Source organism: Zootermopsis nevadensis, unplaced genomic scaffold (genome assembly GCF_977971745.1).
Source record: "Zootermopsis nevadensis isolate Lab colony 2312 unplaced genomic scaffold, Znev_1.0 Znev_ptg000015l, whole genome shotgun sequence".
Classification (NCBI taxonomy): domain Eukaryota; kingdom Metazoa; phylum Arthropoda; class Insecta; order Blattodea; family Termopsidae; genus Zootermopsis; species Zootermopsis nevadensis.
This window is the reverse complement of record NW_028259147.1, coordinates 90217-113190: the sequence shown is the minus strand read 5'-3', so window position 1 is coordinate 113190 and position 22974 is coordinate 90217. Positions and strand designations below refer to the sequence as shown.

At 42.5% G+C, this 22974-nt stretch overlaps 3 protein-coding genes across 11 annotated transcripts; 2 read left to right on the top strand and 1 right to left on the bottom strand.

Moving 5' to 3' along the window:
• The first annotated feature begins 62 nt into the window (after positions 1–62).
• Positions 63–7425, top strand: Lst8 (MTOR associated protein, LST8). 4 transcript variants are annotated; one of them, XM_022086192.2, is made up of 8 exons: positions 63–169; positions 261–393; positions 1265–1316; positions 1698–1860; positions 2371–2521; positions 3536–3738; positions 4336–4478; positions 4570–5852. In XM_022086192.2, the coding sequence occupies exons 2-8, from the start codon at positions 268–270 to the stop codon at positions 4689–4691; spliced, it is 960 nt and encodes a 319-aa protein (XP_021941884.1). In that variant the 5' UTR covers positions 63–169; positions 261–267; the 3' UTR covers positions 4692–5852. The 4 variants fall into 4 exon arrangements, 3 of the variants coding, with proteins under 3 accessions (XP_021941884.1, XP_087205070.1, XP_021941883.1); XR_015535200.1 differs by lacking the exon at positions 4570–5852 and adding exons at positions 6143–6286; positions 7155–7425 and having other exon boundaries at positions 88–393; XM_087348944.1 differs by lacking the exon at positions 4570–5852 and adding an exon at positions 6143–6768 and having other exon boundaries at positions 88–393.
• Eip63F-1 (Ecdysone-induced protein 63F 1) lies at positions 4294–16662 on the bottom strand. 5 transcript variants are annotated; one of them, XM_022086196.2, is made up of 7 exons: positions 16338–16481; positions 13766–13825; positions 12451–12496; positions 8457–8600; positions 8026–8183; positions 7449–7560; positions 4294–6524 (listed from the first exon to the last, which is right to left on the bottom strand). In XM_022086196.2, exons 2-7 carry the CDS (start codon positions 13793–13795, stop codon positions 6499–6501), a joined length of 516 nt encoding a protein of 171 aa, XP_021941888.1. In that variant the 5' UTR covers positions 13796–13825; positions 16338–16481; the 3' UTR covers positions 4294–6498. The 5 variants fall into 5 exon arrangements, with proteins under 5 accessions (XP_021941888.1, XP_021941890.1, XP_087205072.1 ...); XM_087348946.1 differs by lacking the exon at positions 4294–6524 and adding an exon at positions 6624–7123; XM_022086197.2 differs by lacking the exon at positions 4294–6524 and adding an exon at positions 6624–7079.
• Positions 13249–22036, top strand: mge (translocase of outer mitochondrial membrane 22 homolog mge). Of its 2 annotated transcripts, none has more exons than XM_087348948.1 (4): positions 13249–13296; positions 20682–20793; positions 21059–21186; positions 21457–22036. In XM_087348948.1, exons 1-4 carry the CDS (start codon positions 13264–13266, stop codon positions 21520–21522), a joined length of 339 nt encoding a protein of 112 aa, XP_087205074.1. In that variant the 5' UTR covers positions 13249–13263; the 3' UTR covers positions 21523–22036. The 2 variants fall into 2 exon arrangements, with proteins under 2 accessions (XP_087205074.1, XP_021941891.1); XM_022086199.2 differs by lacking the exon at positions 13249–13296 and adding an exon at positions 18167–18410.
• Positions 22037–22974: the final 938 nt, after the last annotated feature.

The following is a 22974-nucleotide window of genomic DNA, read 5'->3' as shown; positions in this document are numbered from 1 at the left end:
AATTCATTTTTAGGAAATAATTGTTGGAAGAATTTAAAGTTTTCAGAGAAAAGATGTTGGTCACTCTGGAAGGTAGAATAGTTAAAGAGAGCTAATGAAGATGGCGATGTTTGTAGCTGGTGGGATCATAGTAATGACAGCAAGTATTGAGAACGTGTCGTAAAGCGAGGTAGTCTGAAAGAAGTGTTGCTATTAAAGTGCACGTCTCTGTTTTTTGCATCATCTGACATGGTTGTAAGTGACTTGTTTTCTTGTAATAGCCCAAGTATGAGTGGTGATGTCCAAGGGAACAGCGATCAGGTTATTTTGGTCACCGGTGGGTATGACCACACAATTAAGTTGTGGCAAGCTCATACTGGAGTTTGTCAACGAACGGCACAACACACCGATTCTGTATCCTTTTAAGCGTCTTTTAATGTATACCTGATGTCGTACTATTGCCTGGGATTTTTTCCTGCAAGAGGGGATTTGAAAGGAAATATCCTAATATCAAAGTCGTACTCTTATTTTAGCCTTCAGCCAAAATAGGGTTCTGTTCTAGAATGCCACATCACTGCAGTGCAAAGGAATCGGGAAGGATTTGAATTGAATTACCTAGAATAGCATTTTAATTGATTCATTGTTCTCAGTCTGGAAGAACAAATGAAGCCTTCCAGAAGGATGGTTGAATAAGGAAATTTAATAAAGCTGCAAAGAATAAGAAACGTAAACAAAACTTTTACAGTGATCCTCCTCCCCCCCCACCAGAAGAAACTTTCACTAAGAAATGTGTAGACTTGGTGGTGTATGGAGAAGTAAAACCATAGTGATGTGACAAAAAAACTGTGAAGGGGAATCCCATTAACTTTGTTGTGATTATGAGAGAAGCTAAAAATGATGTTGCCAGAAAGGAATTGTAGAATTGAACCTGTCACTGTCTGACCAGCATTTCTGCTGCTAAACTCATAGCTGCAGGCCAGGGCAATGTGTGTTTGTAGTTTGTATGTATATATGTTTGTGAGTGGGAGTGGAACTCATCTTTTTACCATGAGTGAATAATAGACAATCCTTAGAACACATACAGTACCTTCTTATTAAACATGAAGCATCAACATAAATTACTGAAGTAATATATAAATGCAGAAATAATTATAAAAAGTGTTATGTCTTTTGTTTGAAATGATAATGAAGTTACTTTGAATTGTAACATCTGATAGACTTGCAGAATCAATTTGTCAATAAACCTGTCACACCATGTTGGTGCAATTCCTTGACACAAGTGTAGCAAGTGAATGCTTTGGATATTACACCAGACAAACAGCTTATTGCTGCTGCAGGTAGAGAACTTTTAAATATTATTTTATATGGGAAGACTGCTATTTGTTGGTAGCAATGTTAATTTTTTATTTTGACATCACTGAATGCTTGATTTTCTCATTCTCCATTATTGTGATGTAATTTTAAATTGTTTGAATCAAGAAATATCAGAAGGATTTTGGTGATGGGTGTTTTCTATATTCCTTTATTTAACTGTGCCTTTCTTCATCAGTTGTGTTACATACATTTCACATAGGTGTTTGAATTTTGTCTGTAATTCTAAATCATCTACCCTTCAAACATTTTCATTTTTTATGACGTGTTCAGTTTACTGAATGTCATGACTTCCTTTTTGTACGCAGAAGTTGCCAGCATTACTTATAGTCATTTGCTTTTTACAGGGTACCAGCATATTCGTATGTATGACCTTAGTTCGAGCAACCCAAACCCTGTTATCAACTATGAAGGAGTATCTAAAAATGTGACAGGGGTTGGCTTTCAGGAGGAGGGGAAATGGATGTACACAGGAGGAGAGGATTGCAGTGCAAGGATCTGGGACCTCAGGTACTGTGTTGCAAGTCACCTTGGTGGAGCTTAAGATAATGCAGCAGTTCTGTCCACCTCTCACCTCACAATGTATCTCCCTAAGATCCATCTAAAGATATCCTTCCATCTCTTATTATTCTGGCTGCCCAAGAAGTTTCCCTACTATTAATTGTTTTATGAATTCTTTGTCTTAGCTGCATGGCCAGCCCATCGTAGCTTTCTACATTTAAATATCCTTGCAGCACTAGGTGAGAATGGCTGTCTTCTGGGAGGTTGCACCATGTGGTCTGGTAGTAGTTGTTTATACTGATGATGGAGGCAGTAAGCTCCTCTGAAATATCAGTTAATATCTATCAGACTACATGGTGCAACATCGCAGGAGACAGCCATCTCTGTGCTCGTCAGCAGAAGAACCTGAAATGTCACAGAAGAAGTTTTTTTTTAAATTTTAAGTATCAAAAAGTCTTCCACATGCTTTTTGCTCACTGAAAACATACACATTGTTGTTTTCTCTTGTTTATCATATAGGTCAAGGAACTTACAGTGCCAGCGCATTTTCCAGGTGTCGGCACCAGTTAACTGCGTGTGTTTGCATCCAAACCAAGCGGAACTGGTTGTGGGTGATCAGAGTGGTGTAATTCATTTGTGGGATCTCAAGACAGATCACAATGAACAGCTGGTAAGAAGTTATTTAGATACTGTCAGTATCTTACCAAAGGAGTATTCTGTTCTAACAAAAGTTCTGTTTATTTTCATTCATACGAACATATCTTTAGACCAGTTTGCGTGGGACAGCACAGTCAAGAATTATGGGTACGTGAACATGTGCTATGGTGATTCCTTGAAATAAACAAAGACCATCTTCTCTTTCACCGCTGCCATTTCATCTTTCATTTCCGTTTGTACACATTACTTCAGACGTTACATATCCTCACTACATCATTAATCCTCTGCTTCAAAGCCTTTGGAGCAGGTTCAAAGACTTTTACTGAAATTACACAGCAAATGTTGGAACTTTGTTATACATTCAGTAAAAGACAGAAGAATAATGAAGTTTGGACTTGTCTGATGTTCATATGACTTGCAGTTTCAAGCACACAATGAATAACCGTGTGCCTCCTGTAGGAGTTTCAAGACAGCAGAAAACTGTTGCGTGTTTATAGCACTAAAAATTTGAAAGCTTTATTGGAAGGGACATATAGAATTAAGTGCGCCTGTGATTTGATTGTGTACAGCATTGAAATCATATCTGTTTACCTGACTGACATCTGCATTGAAACAGCAGAAATTTGACTGAAATTATTAATAAGTTGTATTCTTTGTGTTATGGTTTGCTTGGATTCATAATCTTACTTTGCAAGAGAAAGTGAAGGTAGTTGTCGTGTGGGTTGTAGCGCCGTGCTGTCTGGTTGAAGTTCACCGGCGTTTCAGAGGTCCTTTCTTCCTCCGCAATCAGAGCGATCACCTCCATGATCACCCTGTGTTGGAGGCAGCAGGAGCTCTGAAACACCGGCGATCTTCAACCAGACAGCTCGGCGCTACAGCTGAGGAGACGGCCATCTTCATACTCTCAGCCGTGAGAACTCGCATCCTACAAAGCAAAGGTGTTTGCAGCATCTTTTTGATATTCATGTTCAGAAACACCCAGAATATTTTTGTGGTCTTTGATTCTGTATTTGTTTTAATTACCAAGATACCTGAGGCTGAGGCATCCATCCAGGACATAGCGATGGATCCCGAAGGGTCATACATGGCAGCCGTGAACAATCGTGGACACTGTTATATCTGGAGCCTTACAGGAGGGGTCGCAGAGGAACCCACCAAACTCAACCCCAAACACAAAATCGAGGCTCACCAGCGATGTGCTCTGAAGTGCAAGTTCAGTCCAGATTCAACGTAAGTAACTCCGCGTGTGTGCATGCGAGTGAATACAGTGGAGTATTTTGGCTGTACGTGTCACATGGTCAGAAGCTCGGTGATATTCACATTGCCGCGAAGGCCTCAAGGTTTACATTGTGTCTTGTGATGGATGGCTGATTTCTCCTGTACCTTTCTCTGTGTCCGATAGCTGAATCGGCTTACCTGGACATTATATTGAGACATCAGAAATTAAAATTGTATTGCTTCAGGCCGTTATTCTCTTGAACGTGTAACTCGGTGATTGCTGTTTTGTGGGGCCAAGTCACATTTGAAATGGTTTTTCACTTTTAGACTTCCTCTGAAGAGTATAGTTCTTTGTAACATCCCAGACTGCAACATTTTGGACCATTCTGTTATAGTTTCTTAATTGCTTTCAATAAAATTATTATCCTCATGAGGATGGGGAAAATTAAATTTGAAGCTTTATCAGGGCTTCTTCTGGCTTTGGATGTGTTTTGGTTGCGAGAGCTAGTGAAGATGGGTAGGACCTTTTAGATTCCATAAGAGGTAGGGAAATATTTGACTAGCAGCTTCGAGTATGAAGTCACGTTTAATTTCATTATGCTTTCGCAGTTTGCTTGTAACTACATCTGCTGATCAGACGGCTCGCGTATGGAAGACGTCAGATTTTACGTTGCTGCAGGAGCTGAAGCACGAGGCTCAGCGCTGGGTGTGGGACGCGGCTTTCAGCGCAGACTCGCAATACATCCTTACAGGTAATATTACTTGCAGTATTGTGTTCTGCTTTACATTTGGTTTACTGCATTAAAAACTACTAATTGTTACGTTGTACTTATTCGCACGCAGCTTCGTCTGACGGAGTGGCCCGCCTCTGGAATGTGGAAACCGGGGTGGTGGAGAGGGAGTACAATGGTCACCAGAAGGCCGTAACGTCACTGGCATTCAGGGACGAGATAGTCCGGGATTGAAGTTGTATATAGACACTTCCTGTAAAAGTTTTCAACTGCTGCTGTTGCTGCATTAAGGAAGTGACTTATGAGGTCCAAAGGCGCGTGTTGTTTGGCTGCGTAATAGCCAGATCCGCATAATAAATGCGCTCCGAACATCGGGTCCTAAGTGAATGGGGTGTGTTTGTTTAGTGATAGGACCCAAGACTTTAATTATGAGTTGTGGGAGAATGGAGGTATACATTCTTAGCCTTAGCACGAGATGGAATTAGATGGTTAGTTTCACACTTCAGCTAGGAAAAGAGTCTGTGATACCCGTTGCATAGGAAACCGGGTCTGTCCAGCGTTTGGATCGGCGTATTTATTTTTGCACCGTAGAGTCTGGTTGTGTTGTCCTAGCAGACAGAGTTGTTGGCACGCTGTTTCATATGCAGTAGCTCCCAAGTTTAAATCTTTGCCCAGAGTCCAACTATCCCGATGGGTTATTGTGGCTTTCCTCAGCCCCACCAGGGACATGCCAGGATTGTACCATAAATTAAGTCATGACCACTTCATTCCACATTATTTCAAATTCATTATTCATTCTGTTATTGAACAGCACTGTTAAAGAAACCACAAATAAATAAGAAGCCTGATCCTCATATCTGGAGAGCCAGAAATAAAATGTTTGTAGTGAATATTACTCGTTACAAACACTGCATTGGCTGTCTCTGTGGTATTTAAGGTGTTCCCTGCAACTCATCTGTTTTGAAACCAAAGATGGCAACCAAAAGTACTGTACTGCATGTTATCTGTGGTGAAGTTATATTATAACTGAAATTAATTTTAAAAAAACATTGAAGCTTCGTTAATTACATGTCACCATACATTATGGTCAAGTGTTTTGCAGTCCTGTTTCATATTTGAAAGTTTTTGGTTTGAACCGTTTGCCAGAGACCGGCCGTCTTTACCGAGTTTCTTCTCATTTTCCTCGCGGCCTCCGGGCAGGTGAAAGAGTCGTCCTGTCATTTGGTGATGTATGACTTATGCACTTTAATTATCGAATACTGCCCTAGTTCTCGGTTAAGATGTTGTATTTTGTCCCTGGGCCCGTATAAAGATGGCTTCACTGTATCAGCTAAATGGCCCTCAGCGGAGCAGAGAGTTTCTCGAGAAGCTGGTCAATAAATTCTGTACGTTGTTTGGGGCTTGAAAGTTTATTCCCACGTTTGCAAGATCCTGCACTCGTACCCTCTCCTCTTTTGACATTATCTTTCCACCTATGACTTGGTCTCCCAAGTAGCCTCTTCCTTACAGGTTTTGTGTGCGCATCACCGACTTGCCTCACCCGTCTTATCCTATTTGATTTGATAACCTTAATAATATTTGGCGAGGAGGTCTGAAGCTCCTCATCGCGCAGTTTTTCGCGCCCTCCTGTTACTTCCCGTGTCGTTGACTCTGTTAACCAAACACTTCGTCTACTTTGGTTTCAGGCGTCTCCTGCACTACGCTGTTTGTGGTCATCTAATATAGAAGACTCATGAAATGGCTAGTAAATATAGGCTGTCAGGATACGAGCGTCCGCATTGTCGGGCGTCAGCTGCGCCGTGGATTTGAAGTCGCTTCAAGAGTGACTGGTGAGTGGAGATACGTTATTTATGTAGGATGGTACGTGAGCCTGCAGAATTCTGGGGAGGAAATGCCTGCTGATTAGACTGAAAAGGAGTGGTGAGGATAACATTAATATGAATCTTACAGAGATAGGTTGTGAGAATGGGGGATGAAAGAATCCAGCTGAGGATTGTTTTCATTGGTGCGATTTGGTATTGGCAGCACTGAACCTACAGGTTCAGCTACCATAGCGTCTGTTAGTGCCTGTAAAAAGAATTAGTCTCGATGTAGCATTTAAGATTAATTAAGACAAGTGATTACTGACGTATACTGTCATCACGGCAAATGAAGTTGAGGGGCACGTAATTTGCACCAAGGCATTTATTAATCACAACTTATAAAAATTAAAACTTAACACAGAGCAACGATGAACGGCTACATTAAAAATTCATGTAAATGTCTTTTCATAAATGAAAGACGTCCCCAATAAAACATTGGACCGGTTTTACTCTTGTGGCCTGCTTTTGTCACCACTTTAAGGCCTGTTTCATCACATATTCTACATGACTTCATGTATTGTAGCTATGCAACAAACTTATTAGAAAATACATAAAAAGGTCCAATATTGGTACAAAAAATAACTTACCGTGTCACAAACATATATTACAAATGACGAAACATGCATGTTTCTGTTTCCTACAAACATGAGGACACTGAAATTTACTTTGTCACAACATTAATTTTCAACATTTCTGTGGTATCGCACCGCTCGGCACCGTGTCGGCCGCGCCGCGGTCTATAAGAGCAATCTCGCAAATTCTGGAACAGAACAATGGTCCTCCTATATTCCACATTATTTTATTCTGCAAGATAAGAGGAAATTATGGATTTCAGGATTGTGATTTGTGGATCTGAAACCTGCCATTGCGGTCTCTCGTCAAAGAATTTACTCCCGCGCCAGGTTTTTTCAGCATATTACGGAACATTTTGTTTCGCGTTCGTTTCGCAATCGTGTGTCTGCACGGTGTTCACGCAAGTAATGATTTAGTTACCTTTTGCATTTTTATGAATGTTGACTACATCAATAAATATTCAGGCCGAAGTTCTGACGCGTGATGCGTCATTCTCTGGTTCCGAGGAATAAAATAGTGCCATTTGAAACCTATTTGAAAATTTCACTCTACTAACCTTCATAATTTATCTTTCCGTCGTGGTCAATGTCGGCTATTGCCAGCAGTTCGTTCAGCTGCACGTCCGTCACGCTTTCTCCGATCATGTCCATAGCCGTCTTCAGTTCATCCTGAAATGACAACAGGTGTCACTGACAAGCGCTGTTTGTGATGTGGGGATCTGCTATTTCAGCTGAATATTGTTTATTTAAATTTATTCGGCAATTTTAAAATAAATTCAGAATTTATAATATTGCAATATAGTGGGTGTAGTTTCTGTACATGAACTTCGTGGTACTCTCTTCATTATGATAGGTTCTTCCCTGTGAAGAATGTGTCAGAAATCGTATTCAGTCTGTGATGCAAATCGCCAAAATCGCTTTTCCCAGCGTATGAATATCTGCAGGCGAGCCTTTGTCCTTCTGTCGGCTTTCTTCTTCATTTTCCTCTTTGCCGTCTTGTTATCATATTTTTGTATCGATCGTCCTCTGCTGTAAGACTGACAAAGATGGTGAGAAGGGGGGATTGCACCTAGAATGAAGCCCCAAAACGGTTAACACGTGGCACCCTTCACAGAACATCCAGCCGTATTATACCTTCGTTATGTATCCATTGCAGTCGCGATCAAACACGCGAAAGGCAGCTATGAGGTCCTTCGTGATGTCATCTGCGTCGTCAGCGCTGGTGTCCTGGCTCAGGGCTTGGATTCGGCCCACCCACTGCAGAAACTCCGTTTCGTCAATCAGCCCATTACCTGTCGCACGAATGTCACGTAATTAGTAGTACCTCCTGTCAAATTCTGTTCATTTTAAACAGAATTTCAATGAATACAAGACACAAAGAGAGTGCCAGTGGAAAAACTTTTCTTGAAGTGCATGGGGACTGATCTCAAATATTGCTCGGGGCACGGCTGTCTCTCCGCTCCCCTTTGTCATGCCGTGCAAGCTGGATCTTTTTCCCAAAGTCCCGTGAAACGTCTAAATGGCTCAGAGTCAGTTCTGGTCTGGACCGGGCCGCAGGGCCTCACCTGAATGGCTCGCCTCATTGATGAGGTCTTTTATGAGTTCGTCTCTGACTTGGATTCCGAGGTTCTGCAGCATGAACTGCAGTTCGCTCGCTGTCACCCTGCCATCTCTGTTTCTGTCCAGCAGCCCAAACGCTGTCCTCAGGTCTGCAACAGAATTACAAAAACGCGGTGAATTCAAAGTCGCGTCGTATCGCTTCAGTGGGTCGGTAGATAACAATTTAACCTAACCTAACTAACTGTGTGGAGCCGAATTGCCCTTCAGAAGCTGATGGTCGCCCAGCCTTTTATGAAATGCAAAACATTATTTCTGTATTCGCAAGATCCTGGACCCTGTCCTGAGGTAGATTAATTTCATCCACATTTTCACATGCTCTGTTTCATTAAGATCCATCTTGATAATTTTATTTTTGTAATATCAAAAAAAGCAGTACTTTTTCTAGACTACTGTTGTTGAAAGATCATTCAGGAGAATGTGTGACGGAAGGAAGGATAGGTTCATGTATGTGGATATGATTTGGACATCCATGTATTGATTTCTTGACGATCGGAACAGAAGCCTTTTGAGGTTGTCCGTCAGATTAAATTTTAAATTGCATTTCAAGGTCAGTAGCAACATGTCTCTGTGGCAGGAACTTTAGTTCCTTGATTGACGGGTTCACTCGGACTCTTGTTCCGCCAGAACAACAGAAGACTCGCTCTGAGTGGGGTCCGAACTCATGACCCCAGATTTAAAGCGCGCCCTGCCTGAGTCTTGCTGACGCGAAACGTTGCGTGCAGAAGTTGGGAGGGGGAGGAGGGCAGAAGATTTGTTATCTTGACTGATATGACCGAGAAAAGACGGGCCTTGCGTGGAGGTTTCATCGATCTTGCTGCGGTTTTCAGAGCCATTTTGAGCAATTATCGACTTTGTTTCACGACGCAGTTCAAGACCGCGCTAATTCGGATCTCTTGGAAGTGTGAGATGGGGTCCAGTATAACTCCTTGGAGAAGCTGATAGTCACTGAGTTCGCTGCCTCTACGGAACCCCATCCTGGGCAAGCCGAATCCAGTCGGTTGTTGTCATTTTGATTATCAGTGTGGCGAACCTTCGGGGAATTTGGTAACCAACTGAGCGACTATCAGGTTCTCGCGGACTTGCTCGATGCAGTTCGATGTCAGAATGCGTTTGGAGCAACTGACGACGGACACAGGCCCGTAGTCATCGGAGTAACTTACGGTAGCCAGTCGAGACTAGAACTCGGTACCCGTAAATCGTCAGTGATAGCAGAAAATAGGGCGAGGCTTCGCTGCTCTCATTTGTTGCGCGTCTGAACAATGTTACGTCGGTTAGTTCAGTTTTGTGTTGTAATTTATCTACGGTCAGTCACGCGGAATAATTTAAAATGTACTAAAGGGATTTTGATAAGTACCGATTTCTCTCGCAACTTCCTCCAGACCCTGGTCTCTTTGAAATCTACCCTCACGCCCCCCCCCCCCCCATCCCGGCTTCCCACCCTTCACCGTGACCGAGGACATTGACAAGAAACCCTAGTACATCGACCAATCCAATTACAGGATGACCGTGAAATACCGAGGTCACCCGCTCGTTAGGGCGAGCCGTTTACGTAATGCGGAGGAATCGGGGGTCTTCCTTCAGTTTCAGCCCGCAAAAACAAGAAACACTGCGGGCAGTCCGTGGATGCAGTTTCGGCGATGACTTCTTAAAAGCAATCGCGTTCTGATTCTGAAAGGCCCTTGTGTCAAGTCTCGTATGAAGTCAGAACTGTGTGACCCCCGGGTAACGTTGTACGGCCTCGCCAGTCAAGTAACTGGGGCAATTAGCCTGAATTCCTCTAAGTTGTGAAAAGACCCGTGGACGTTTGTGAGCGGTTACCATAACTGCGAGTTTTGAAACGTCGTCATAGTAAAAAACGGAAGCGTAAATTCCATCTAGGTTCAGAGGGAATCACTCAAAGAACGCGGAACATTTTTATATGGCGACGTCGTTACTGCTTACAAGCCTCTGGGGAGAGTCCGCCTGTAATTGATTTTTCATATTAATTAGGCTTACCCCCGACAGGACTTCATAATCTTTATTTATTTTGTGCGCAAATAGTGCGTAGGCTCTTACACGCTGAAAATCGGCGCACTGATCCATGCCGAATTTTTGTTCGCCGAGGTCCTCGTGGCTTCAGAATTGTATGTAATACGAGCATTGCGCATGTCGGAAAAGTTATATTTATCCCTCGAGTCTTTTAACGGATTGCCATTAAATTTAGCATCTGCGCTCTAAATTGTTTGATCCACATCGGTCGACTTACATGCACCTCAGCTCGTCGTTCAAAATACTGAAGAACTTTTGTTTAGAACGTGCAGTGGAAATTATGTGAGTAGCCAAAGATGCGAGGTGCATGCAGCAAGATTGCGAACTTGAATGGATACGAAATTTTTAGTTTGAAAACTTTGAGAAAAACCAGCATTCGGGACTGCAGGCGTATGTAACAGGGCGATGCTTTACGTGGATATCAAAGGACCGAGTTAGTTACAGTGATAAATAGAAATGTGGAGTCAGGCATGTGATCGTGACCTTGGTTAAGCAACTTACCAACTGAAAAAGACCACAGCGCGAATGTGCGTGGCTTTCTACCTGAAGTGCACAAAGCAACGATTAAACACGCACAAGTGCAACCCATGGAAATTGTGACCCTACCTTGCGGCATGTCCGGTTGTTAAATGACGACCTTTCAACAAGCACAGGACGGCGAGCGACTCGCGACGCCTCTCATGGCCAACTGACTGCTTCTTCTTATTCTAACTCCGCCACCAGAAAGATCAATACCCGCCCACTCGCCTTCCCCCTCCCCGTGCAGCGCCACCGCCCCTTTGCCTGCACCTGCAAAGCTTCCTCGTTTCTTGTTCCTACAGGAATTTCTCATGCGTTAATTATCCCCCCACTCCAGGAAGTAAGAAAACTAACCTAACCACTGGCTCTCAGTCTTTTTTCGCTCACGATACAGTAAAACAAAGGTCATGTCCCGAGAGCGGTACCGCACCTAACTAATCTTCTTGAGAAGCTGATCGTTGCTCAGTTGGCAAGGAAATTCTCTGTCTTATATGAACACCGGAGGATCATTGACGCGTTCCCGAGACGGGAGCCTACGCTGAGCCAGATGAATCGACTTCACATTCCGTTTATCCGTTTTAATATTATCCCGTCATGTATGCCAGGGTCTCCCAAGTGATCTCTTCCATTCGTGTTTTCAAACAAAATTTTGTATACATTTATCCCGATTCCCACTGCCTTGGTTTTGCCTGCTTTATAATACGTAATTAACGAAGGGTGCACACCTTTGGCACCGAACAGTAACACCAAAACACCAGGCCTATGGTCCCGGTTTCGGGTGCCGACCCTCCGCTTGGCGTGACCGCCTGCTGGAGCGGCAACTTCTCCGTCGCGTCTGTACGGCAGGTAGTATAAAGACAAGGCTGCAGACGTAATTTGGCGTAGGTTCAAGACAGCGGCTGTCAGGAACAGCGTCCCACCGGTCGCCTCGTGGCAGGTTTGCGTACGGCATGAAAACAAGTGTCACGACTGACCTCCTGTGGTTTTCATGGAGCAGAATGTGATTGTTCTATCTCGCCCAGGGGCGATCCATGCGGGAAGAAGGTTAGGTGATAATATTAAAATAGACTATGGACGACAGTAGATTCGTCTAGCTCAAGATAGGGTCCAATGACGGGTCCGCCATCCTGAGCCAGTTGTACCCAGTCATTATATATTTAATATCCATTTTAATATTATCATATTGTGCGTGCCTGGGAATCGCAGGTCGTATGTTCCTTTACGGTCTCCGTTATGTGCACCTTCTACATGTCCCGTCCATCTCGTCCCTTTAAATAAAAGTTATTGGCGCTTATTTGCAAGCTCAAAGCGCCTGTCGCCTTGCCCACGGCCGTGAGTGAGCGAGCGACCTCCCAGTTGACCTTTTGACGGCAACCCGTTAAGCAGTCTCACCTTTCAACTCCGCCTCGCTGAAGTCCCGTTTCTGCAACGAGGGCTCCTGAAACAACACAAGAGCACGATGAAGACATCGACTCAACTCTGAAAGTCTGTGATGAATAATAGCAGGCTTTTGTGCACATGGTAATGAAGCCTTGAGGATGTGTGTTTCGCGGTGTTATACATAGGGATAATTTACATCGGACAATGCATTTGTTTAGAATTCTAACTAATCTCGCATAGGCAAAAACGTGTCTGAGGGAAGTTTGTCTACGAAATCATTGAACGAGCCTGCACCCCAGACTTGCAAATGTCAAGTAATCATTAGCGACGCGTGATGACTGCGCCTGTTTGTTATGTGCCGGGGCGGGACGCAGGGGAAATTGACCAGGGAGATGCGCGCGCACGTTCCATGTTTTGAAAGTTCTTGGAACGTTGCTGATCGTTCATACCTGGGATATACTTCGAACAGTATTAGCCGGGCCGGAAAATATTACAGACGTAACCTTCTCCACATGACGTCTTTTCTTCGTTTCGTGACAGTTATGTCTAATTTTAACCTAAAAGTCCGAGAAACGCCAATGTGACTTGTTCCGCTGTTGATGATGGCAAATGGCGCTCTGTTCCTCGCCGTCAGAGGCCGGTAACACCTGTGACTCAGCCTCTTCAGTCCCGAGGACGTCTCATCCCCACGGGGCTGATCGTCAGCCGAGTTTCGCTGGCTGGTCAAGGAACTATTTTTGCCGTCGGAGTGTTTCAGCCAGCCCCATTTGCTGGTTGCATTCTTTTACAGACTTCCCTACAGAACACTGAGAAACACGGGGCGTGATGTTTATTTTGGCAAAGTATTTTTACACGAACGTAAGTCATCTGTTCTGATTCGTACGCGTGTAAGCATTTCTGTTCGTGAGTCAGTTCCGTTTTAAAACCTGCATTCACTGCATTGCTTTTGTCTGTTTGGGAAATAATTTGCATGTGCTACCTGGGACCGGCGTTGGTGTGGGTGGGGCAGATGGACGCCCACGTGCGAAGCTTTTCTGGTCAACAAACTGAGAAATGTGCCGGCCTCGTAGTTTAGGCGTGTTGGGACTCAGCGGTGTCGAAGGGGCTGCAGCTGCCAGCGGTCTAATTTAGAAGCTGATTTGAGGTACGCGTAGGTCTCAGACTGGTTAAGAGTGCCTAGGAAAATCCTCGGCAACTTCACGGTGTTTGGACAAGAGTCCCATGAAGCTCAGTCTTGATCGAAGTAGCATTGTCTTCCGGAAGGAAGGAAGGAAGGAACCGCTGTCCGGAGGGGCGGGGCTTCTGTGCTCATCTGTGACGTACTGACCTTCCTCAAAGTCCTCCTCCTCAGCGCCATCTGTGTGAGGTGGGAAGCTCCGTGCACTCTCTGCAATACAAAGAAACAAACAAACAAGATATTGACTGTTCGCTGGGTACAGAAGGCTTCACAAAACGACGAGAAGAGATCTCGTGAGGTTCAGCGGAACGCAAGCATTCCGCTTAAATCAGCGTGGAATTTGGCGTTTCGCCCTGAGGCATGTTCTAGGAGGGAGGAGGGAGTCGGCAGACTCTCGGGAGGGCGAAAGAAAGAGCTCAGAGAGTTGTAAGAATGGAAGACGAAATCTTCGTGAGGTGGTGGGGGTGTATGGGGGAGTGGAGGAATAAGTCTGCACATGTCCTGATTGCAATCTGAAGTTGGCGAAACACCGCGCGTCTTTGTGGTCAGTCGTCCGCTTCACGTCGGCCCATTTGGTCTAAATACTCGGGAGCTAAGAAAACTGACAGTCGCTCAGCTAGTCAAAAAGTCCCAGCCCTTTTCCGAAACCCAAGATTAATTGCTGTGTTTGCGAGCCTCCGCCAGTGAACCCTGCCCTGAATCAATTGAATTCAGACCACACTTTCACTCTCTGCATATTAATGTTATCCTCCCATTGCCGGCTGAACATTGAAAGGGCTGTCTTGTCTCCATCTTGCGAGGTCGTCTGTGACATTTCGTGACTTGAGGGGGTTGTTGCACCTCCCCCCCCCCGCCCTTTTCCTCTGCTAAATGACCCTTACTCGCGAATTTGATTCTGAGGATTACTCTGTAACCGCTGTTCACGCGTGATCACCCAAGTAACTAGAATTTGACGTCGATGTAGCGTCGTTAAATAACGTCCGATCTAAGTTAAGAACAAGCCACTTGTATCTGATTTTGAAAAAAGTTTTTCAATTCCAAAGTGTGGGCTGTCATAGCCTCTCCCCACCACTGACCATCTGTCGCCCTCCAAATAAGTGAAATTTGAAGCTGATACGAACTCATTTCGTCTCGAAAGACTTGCCCCTGTAAATTCTCACGGCAGTTGCTACTTCAGCACCGTGAAGTTCGGGGCGCGGGTGAAGTGTGAAGTGTGAAGACAGCTGTCACGAGCGTGCCATTTGAACTTGAAAATGGTCGAAGAATGAAAATAAATAGAGTCTCTGCCCTTGCCAGATTCTATATTTAAACACACTCCACTCGGCGTTGCCAAAACAGCAGTCCCAAATAAAATTTGGGGCGACCAAACAAACGCGTGTTTACATATTACATTATTTTGAAGCCGAAATAATAATTCGAAGGCAGCTGATGAGTGGTTTTTCTAGACAAATCAACGTTAGGTTCAGGAGAAATTGCAAGGAGATGAACATTCTTGGCACGTCAGAACGTGGGCTTTGAAGTTCAGAAACGAATAATTTTCTTAGTTTCGTCCGGAGAAAGAACAAGCCGCTGAGGTGAGCGTGTGCAGGCTGTTTGCGGGAGGGAGACTGCGTTCTGAACAGATTTTGTTCTCTTACATTTGTAAGGACGGTTAACGAAACTCCCATTTATTTTCTCTGGAGTGTTCTGGAGGGATATTTTGCATTCAGTGCCCACTACTTAAGACCTAGCTTTGAAGTCCCTGTGCATCTGCAAGAACACTTATTTCTCGTGGCGAACTTGCGGTTGTAACTGATTGAACGAAGGCGATCGTCACTTTTCGCACGCAAGTCACGTGCCACGCAGGGCGTGTGTGCGCGCGCAGAGGGATTTTTGAATCACCCTGTGCAGTGTATTCGCAGTTACCATCCGAATCTGTTGGACGCGCCACGAGATGACATACAAAAAATTTGCTCACTGTTTTGCCTGGGTGTGGAACGTGGTCTCATGCTTTTAGGGAAGAACGGAACAAGTATTCGGCCTAAAGAATTATGTTTTAAGTGAGAAACTCCTTGTTTTATGAAAGTCAGGTTGTTAACCTCGGCACATTATGCTGTGAGTGGTCAGCTTAAGGCTCCGGCCGTCTTACCTTCTGGGAAGAGACTGAGTTGGAAGCTATGTAGGCCGAAAGTCGGGATCATGACCCTGCCTCAAGTCTTGTTTCTGAGTTATAATTTGATGTTACACTTCGCATTCCTGTGAGATGTTCGGTGCCAGGATCACGTGACGCCCCGGACTAAATTTACCGGAAAACATCGGCTCATCTCGTTGCCGCTTCGTATCACATCGAGTGCGTCGTTTGTTGCCATAGCAACCGGGCACTGAGCTGAGCAAAGCAAAAAGCATTTCGCTTTTCGTCACTTCGTTAATTATATATTCACGAATCAAAGTGACGTGTGTGAGTAATGGCGTTTGATGTTCTGACTGCTCAGAATGCAGAAAAGTCAAGGAGTGAAAAGGAAAAAGGTGGAACTTTGAATGTGCGAAATGAGAAGAGATTCGCACTTCTTCCTCGGAGGATAGAAGCAGAATGGCAGGCTGCAGGAGCGAAACGTCGTCACCGCCAAATTTTGTTAGTTTAGAGATGTTTCAGAGTCCGAGGTTGTTAGCACAATTACAAGAATTCGAACGCACATTTTTAAGCAACTTAAATATTGTAAGTGCGTGTTTTATGAGTACGCACCTTCTGGTGATCCCACAGTTAGACGCTGCTCTGCTGAAGACACATTTCTGGTCTCTGCAGACCCGTGGCCAAAGCACAGCAAATACCAAGCGAAACTTGTGTCGAGGCGGCTTAAGACAGACAACGAACGGCTCAGCAAGTAACGCAGAAGCTCGGATGCCGAGGGAGAGAATTGGCGCTGTGATTTGCCCCGTCCGCCATAAATAGCAGCCAGCAAAGATTTTGCAACAAGAGGAAAGGAGACGCAGGCGCCAATCGCCTCTCGTCCCTCGACAATGTCTTTTTTGTTACGTGAGAAATGCGAAAGCATTTGCAGGAGACGTTTCTTCTGGAGAAAAAATGCACTACTTTTATCTTTTAATGACGATCGATGACAATGGAGCGTCACTTCGATCGACACACAAACTCTGGCTGAACTCACAGAACACGCCACTGCACTCGTCCAGCGCCCCAAAGAACAACCCCCGGAACCTGAAAAAACACTCGATTCTGACAGCGAATTTTCCCATTGGACTAAATTTCATAAAGTACCAAAACTCAACGTAATTCTACTAGGCTACTCGGCGATACAACTCAGAATACAACCGCCTTCTTGCTCACCGCCGTGATAACCTCCTTCAGAGTAATTCAAGATTGTACTAAAAATGCAAACAAATATGAAAAATAACAGTTATATGAAACAGTGTACGAAATGGATCGATTTTTAAACAGACGTTTTCTAAGAAGGCCTGAGGATGGTGGATATAATGCGGAAACATGTTGCCTCAGTGAAATAATTTCTTGCCGATTGTTAATGGACAATTTGATAAATACTCTGTCGTGGGTGATGGCGGTTCGTACCATCTCACGACTTCGTGGAGGATAACAATGGCATCATCGTCCCACTACGCGACTTTGAGAATCCGTCACATTTGTGTTATCGAGGCTATGAAATAAAAGAACACCACAATATCCACGAAACATTTCATAAAAATCTGTTTATCCATTCTCTAATTATTATATGCCCGGAATTGCAGTTCGTACGACAACCACTAGATGACAGCACGACCTCTTCAGCCGGAAGACGTGAAAAGCCTAAAAAGGAAATAATCTACACATGTGGCCTGACCAGTACAGAATTTGTTCTGTGAACATCCTAGTTGTATCTGTGATAAATGAACATCAAGACCAGCTGAAATGCAAGGTCATAATGAACGTATTTGATAATCGCATGTGTATGCCAAATCGGAGCATGACGTTTAGCGGTTGTTCACATCTGTTGAGCCAGCGTAGTTCACGACTGGCTACTTTGCTTGATCTTGTTAAATGAACTTCGTATTTGTGAAAGTAGCCGTTTCTAAATATTTATAAGACATATTTTAGTTCGAATTTTCATAATATAGACGTGATTATAGTGACGATTCTTTATTGGTTGCAAAATGCTAATAACCGGTGTTATGAACACGCTTCTTTATGAAATGATTTATTATTTCCCCTTCTGGAGTCTCGCCAATATGTAAATATTCCAGATTGGCAGTGGATTACATTTACCTGCATGCAGATGTTTGGAATCATGTTGGTATAATGTGTGTTTGGAGTACACATGTTGGCCATGCTGGTAGTATCGTAGATGACTGTAAAAAGGGATTAAGTGTGCTACTATGTCGGTCGTTTAAATAATAAATTATTATTAGTGGAATAACATTTCCATGGCAAACGCGTAACTACGTAAGAATCTCAAAATCACGATGGACACTGCTGTTTGCAATTTAATACAATTTACGTGGTTTGAAGCAATGACCTACGATGTTCCGCTAATCGCTGTTCATTATTCCCGCTATTCCCAAGTCTTGCGCATAAAGCCGTCTGGAGCCATATGCAAAAAAGAAGTAGGTTATCTATGTTCTGCTCTGCACAAGGGTAGGATATTCCAGTTGTATTACTGGAGTCTTACATCATAAATTCTCAATTTTGATCATTCTTATGGCTCCAGGTGACAATACTGATAGTGGGATCGAATCTTTGTCATCGAGCAATAAGTCTCTGGCGACAACTGGCAATAAAGAAATGGAACCAGAAGAAATTGACGATGAGGTACGCACAGTCATCGTATATGTTGTAACACTCTACTTTCTTTGTAATATGTATCCTGAAAGCGTGTAAAGACGATAAATTTATAAAAACTTGTTGCGATTATAATGACTTTCATCAAGCGTGTTTGCCACGTACGGGAATATAGGTTATGTCAACCCTTCTGCTCTTGGAAGTTTTTTGAGATTCCTTCAATTCTCTGTAGTCTTTGTTTACTTTCGCACTGCGATTTGTAAGTCGCACTAATTTTGCATATGGCAGTGGGTCCAGGACAATACTTATATTCTAGAATGATTGATTGATTTCAATTAGTCCCCCATCATGTGTATTGTTCCTGTCGAAGATTATGCTGCTCATACTGTGCATAAGAAGATCATAATTATATAGTTGCAAAGAGATGAGCAAACTAGATTATTAAGCTAATTATCAGCACTTGATCTATTCTTGAAGAGAGAACCTGTACAGAAGTTACATCATTAAGATTACATGCTGTGTGTTATGAAGTATAACTAAATTTTAATTGTCTAGCTACAAGAGTCACATTAATTTTACATTAATATGAAGGCCAGTGACATACTGGGATACTGGGAATGACCCGTTCTTCAAGTGCCTGAACACTGCGGGTCCCAACTTTTTGTTGGCTTGATCTATAGACATTTTGGTAGGACTCTTTGGATGAGGGATCGGCCCGTCGCAAGGCCTCTACCTGTATACAGGACAGCACAGCACAGAAAAACGAGGACAAACATCCATGGCTTGAGTGGAATTTGAACCCACGGTCCCAGCGACCAAGCGGCACAAGGCCCACGCCTCAGACCGCGCGGCCACTGCGGGCCCGCCAGTGACATACAGATAGTAAATCTGGATTTTTCTGTCTCAGAATGTTGGTGTACTGGCAGTTTTTCATTTTTCTTTTTCCCCTTCTGGATGTAGTATCTGTTCCCAGCCTCAGTTGCAACGTTCTGTAGCTTTGGCTTACACTGAGAATTTCCCGAGTCTACTATATATGACATTCAGATTGGCTAAAAATGCATGCTGTGCCCCACAGTTTCTGTCTCTTATACATTTAGTGATGGTGGAGGTTGGTTTGTCAGTGAAATACCTAATTCAGATTTAATAAATCCTTTGTTTGAATTTGGTTGTTTTGACAGATATCCTTCACTTCTCCCAAGAATATGTCTAGATGTTTCTTATTCTGTGTGGTACAGCTAACAAGAAACGTCAGCTGATAATTATTGAAGTAGTAGCCCCTTTTTGAGTATCATTTACACTTGTAAAGATTATGTGTTCAGTATGCCACATAAGGTTTCTTACCACTGCTAGGTTTGTAATTTTTAGTTAAGGTAATGTAATGTAATGTTTTATAGGTAACAACAATGCTAAGTAAACAGATGACGTTTCCTTGGTAACAATAATGCCGAGTAAACAATTGACGTTTGCTAGGTAACATAACAATGCAATTACACTTTTTCCCGAATGACACTGACCCTAAAATATTTACGTCAAAAATATAAAACTGATTTTGCGTGTTTTGGGCATGAAACTTGCTCCATAACTTTAAGGGCCACAGAGGAACGCAGACTGAGGTGTTTAAGAACGGGATGGTGAGGAGAATATTTGGGTCTAGGAAGGATGACGTGACAAGAGGCTGGAATAAGCTGCACAGTGAGGAGCTTCATAATTTGTGCTATTCACTGAATATTCTTAGGATGATTAAATCAAGGAGGATGTGTCGGTCAGGGCAAATAGCATGCATGGGGGCAATGAGAAATACGTACAAAAATCTTGATTAGGAAGCTTCTAAGAAACTATTCAGAAGAGCTTAACATAGATGGGTGGATAATATTAAAATGTATCTTTGGGAACTATGGTGTGGACTTGATTGCTGTGGCTTAAGATAGGGAGTTTCTGGAGTGTGTGGAACTGTTAGCTACTCAGGAAGGGTTGTACTCCGTGAAAGTGGCTGGTTAGTTTATTAAATGTGAAAGTGAATTATTTCCAGATGTAAGAAAATTTTATTTTTACTATTTGTATTTGGTCTGCATCATTTATTTTGAGACTTGAAGGTCTGTCTTGACAACATTCTTAATCATCATTAATGATAGAATAGAATTAAATAAACTGTGCTTAATTAAGCACCACACCTTTAGGAAATACTGGGGAGTGAAACTTCTAGATTGCTTGTATGTTTCTGTGGGCACGTGGCTACACATTCAAAAGAGAGATATGTGCGAGTATGTGATCACTGATTTTGGCTTCATTCTTTGTTTCCAGGATTTAGATGAAACTTTATCAGAGAGACTGTGGGGGCTAACTGAGATGTTTCCAGAGGGAGTCCGTAATGCAACACACAATGTTTTCTGTAGCACCACTACTGGAATTAAAGGTTATATCAGATTTCATTCTCAGTACTTTTGTAAAGAATTTTGTGTTTCCCGAAGAAATACCTGACAAAACTTCAGATACTCGAGTCTTCTTCTGGAGAACCCCACACTTTGTTCGAATCCAGAAAAATCACATCCTGAATAATTTTTGCTGCAGAGGATTATGAATAACATGTGGAAAAATTAGCATTTACTTGTAATTGCAGTAGTATACAGACCGTTTTTTGTGTATTTATATTTTCTTAAAGAAGAATTTTGTTCACGCAGGATTGTACGGCCTTAGTCGAGTAATAACGTGGTGTGTCTTCAGTTCATCAGTTATCCTCTTTGCTCCATTGATATTAGAAGTGGAGCTTGCTCAGATTGAAGAAATGCAACGTAACCAACAAAAGCAGGTAACACCACACACAGAGTGATGACTTTTACTTTAATTAATTAAATCACTTGTTGGAGCTGTAATAGCTTAGTGAGTGTAGAGACTAGGCTGCAGGGTGGAGGACTGTGGTTTAGTTCCAGCAGATTCTGTCTTTGACGCTGTGTCCAGACTGACTCTGGGCTCATCCATCTTCTGTGTAGCAGGTGTGGGGGACTATTTCCTTGGGGTAATGATGCTTAATTTAGCACCAGTAATATCATCATAACGACTTCCACTTTTTAAATTTCAGATGCTCCTGGGGCCAAGTAGTGCTGTGTCAGGTGGCATGGGACTTATGCCACCCATTCAGCGATAAGTACACAAGCAGGAAGATGGAGACAGCTATGGGGACTCTCATTAATGTGTACACAAACTGACTCGCACACAACATGCGACATAAACACTCACAAATTGTCATGAGTATAAGATTTTGTTTAGTGAATAGTAAATATTGGTAGAACTGCTTTGAATTAAAATTAGCATAAATTAAAGCTGCAGTGAATTTAAAATTAATATTTCTCATGAAATAGGTTGTCCAAATAAATCACCTGTCACACGCATTTATAAATCACATGAACTGAAGTTCTGACTCACATACATGTGATGGTTTGGAGGATTTGGTTCAGTTGGAATGGATGTGGAGTTGGTAAGGAATTTACCATGAAGGAAACTAGGCCACGAAACTGTATACAAGGTTGAGAAGTGTTCATATTCTGTTTATAGTCTTACCTCTAGTGTGTTTTAAAATGCGGTACATGTATACTGTATGTGCGATTTTTTCTTCATTTTGTTACCAGTTGGAAAAATAAAAGAATAGCTTCAGTTTTAAAGTTTTATTGTGTATTGCAAGTGAAGTTATGTGTTCTATCTGATACAGTAATAATGCTTCATTTTTCATGTACTCTTGTGTTTTTGCAAGGCGCAGATCATTGATTGTGATTTTACTACTGGCAGTCTACTCTTCTTTCTGGATCTTCTTTACACAGAATAAAAAGTAAAAATATCTTATCTGCCCTTGAAGGCTTTAAATTGATAACATTTTTATGAAATCTTACATAATACCCACTTTAAATTTAGTAAGAAAATAATATGGATTATATTGAGTATTCATTTTATCTGAAGGCTGAATTAACTATTTAAATGTATTTTTGTGAACCGTAAATAGAATTTATTTACATTCGATAGATCCTTTAAAGGCCTAAGCCAAGGATGCGAAACATGTCACAGCACAAATACAATAATTGTTTCTCATACAAATTTAAATTACAAAGTTATGACAATAATTTGCAGTCAACTGTGGTTTTACTGCAAAAGTAATTATACAAGAAAGCATACCCACTGTTACTGTTATAATAGCTGAGAATTTTTTGTTGAGGTAAATCCTATGGAGTAGGAGTGAGATAGGAGATTCTCTTTTATTACTGGCTTAAACTTTTTTTGTACTGTATTTTGGACTTTTTATAGTGGCAGAAAGAGTATTGAATAGCTTAATTCCAATATAGTAAACTTCTTTTTGATATTTACTAAGTTTAGTGTTTAGCACTTGAAAGTGTCTTGCACATACATATTGTGGATATCAGAATTTGTTTGAAATTTTTGTTGTTCTCTAAAAATGACAGCAAAGAGCAAGAATTTGCAGGCTGCTAGAAGAATATTAAATTTCTTAAACATTTCCCTACATGAAGGAATGCTGGATGTGAATCCTTCCTGTTTCAAAATGATGTTCTTACGCCGGAAACATCATCTGTTAAGAGCAATTTAAAAACAC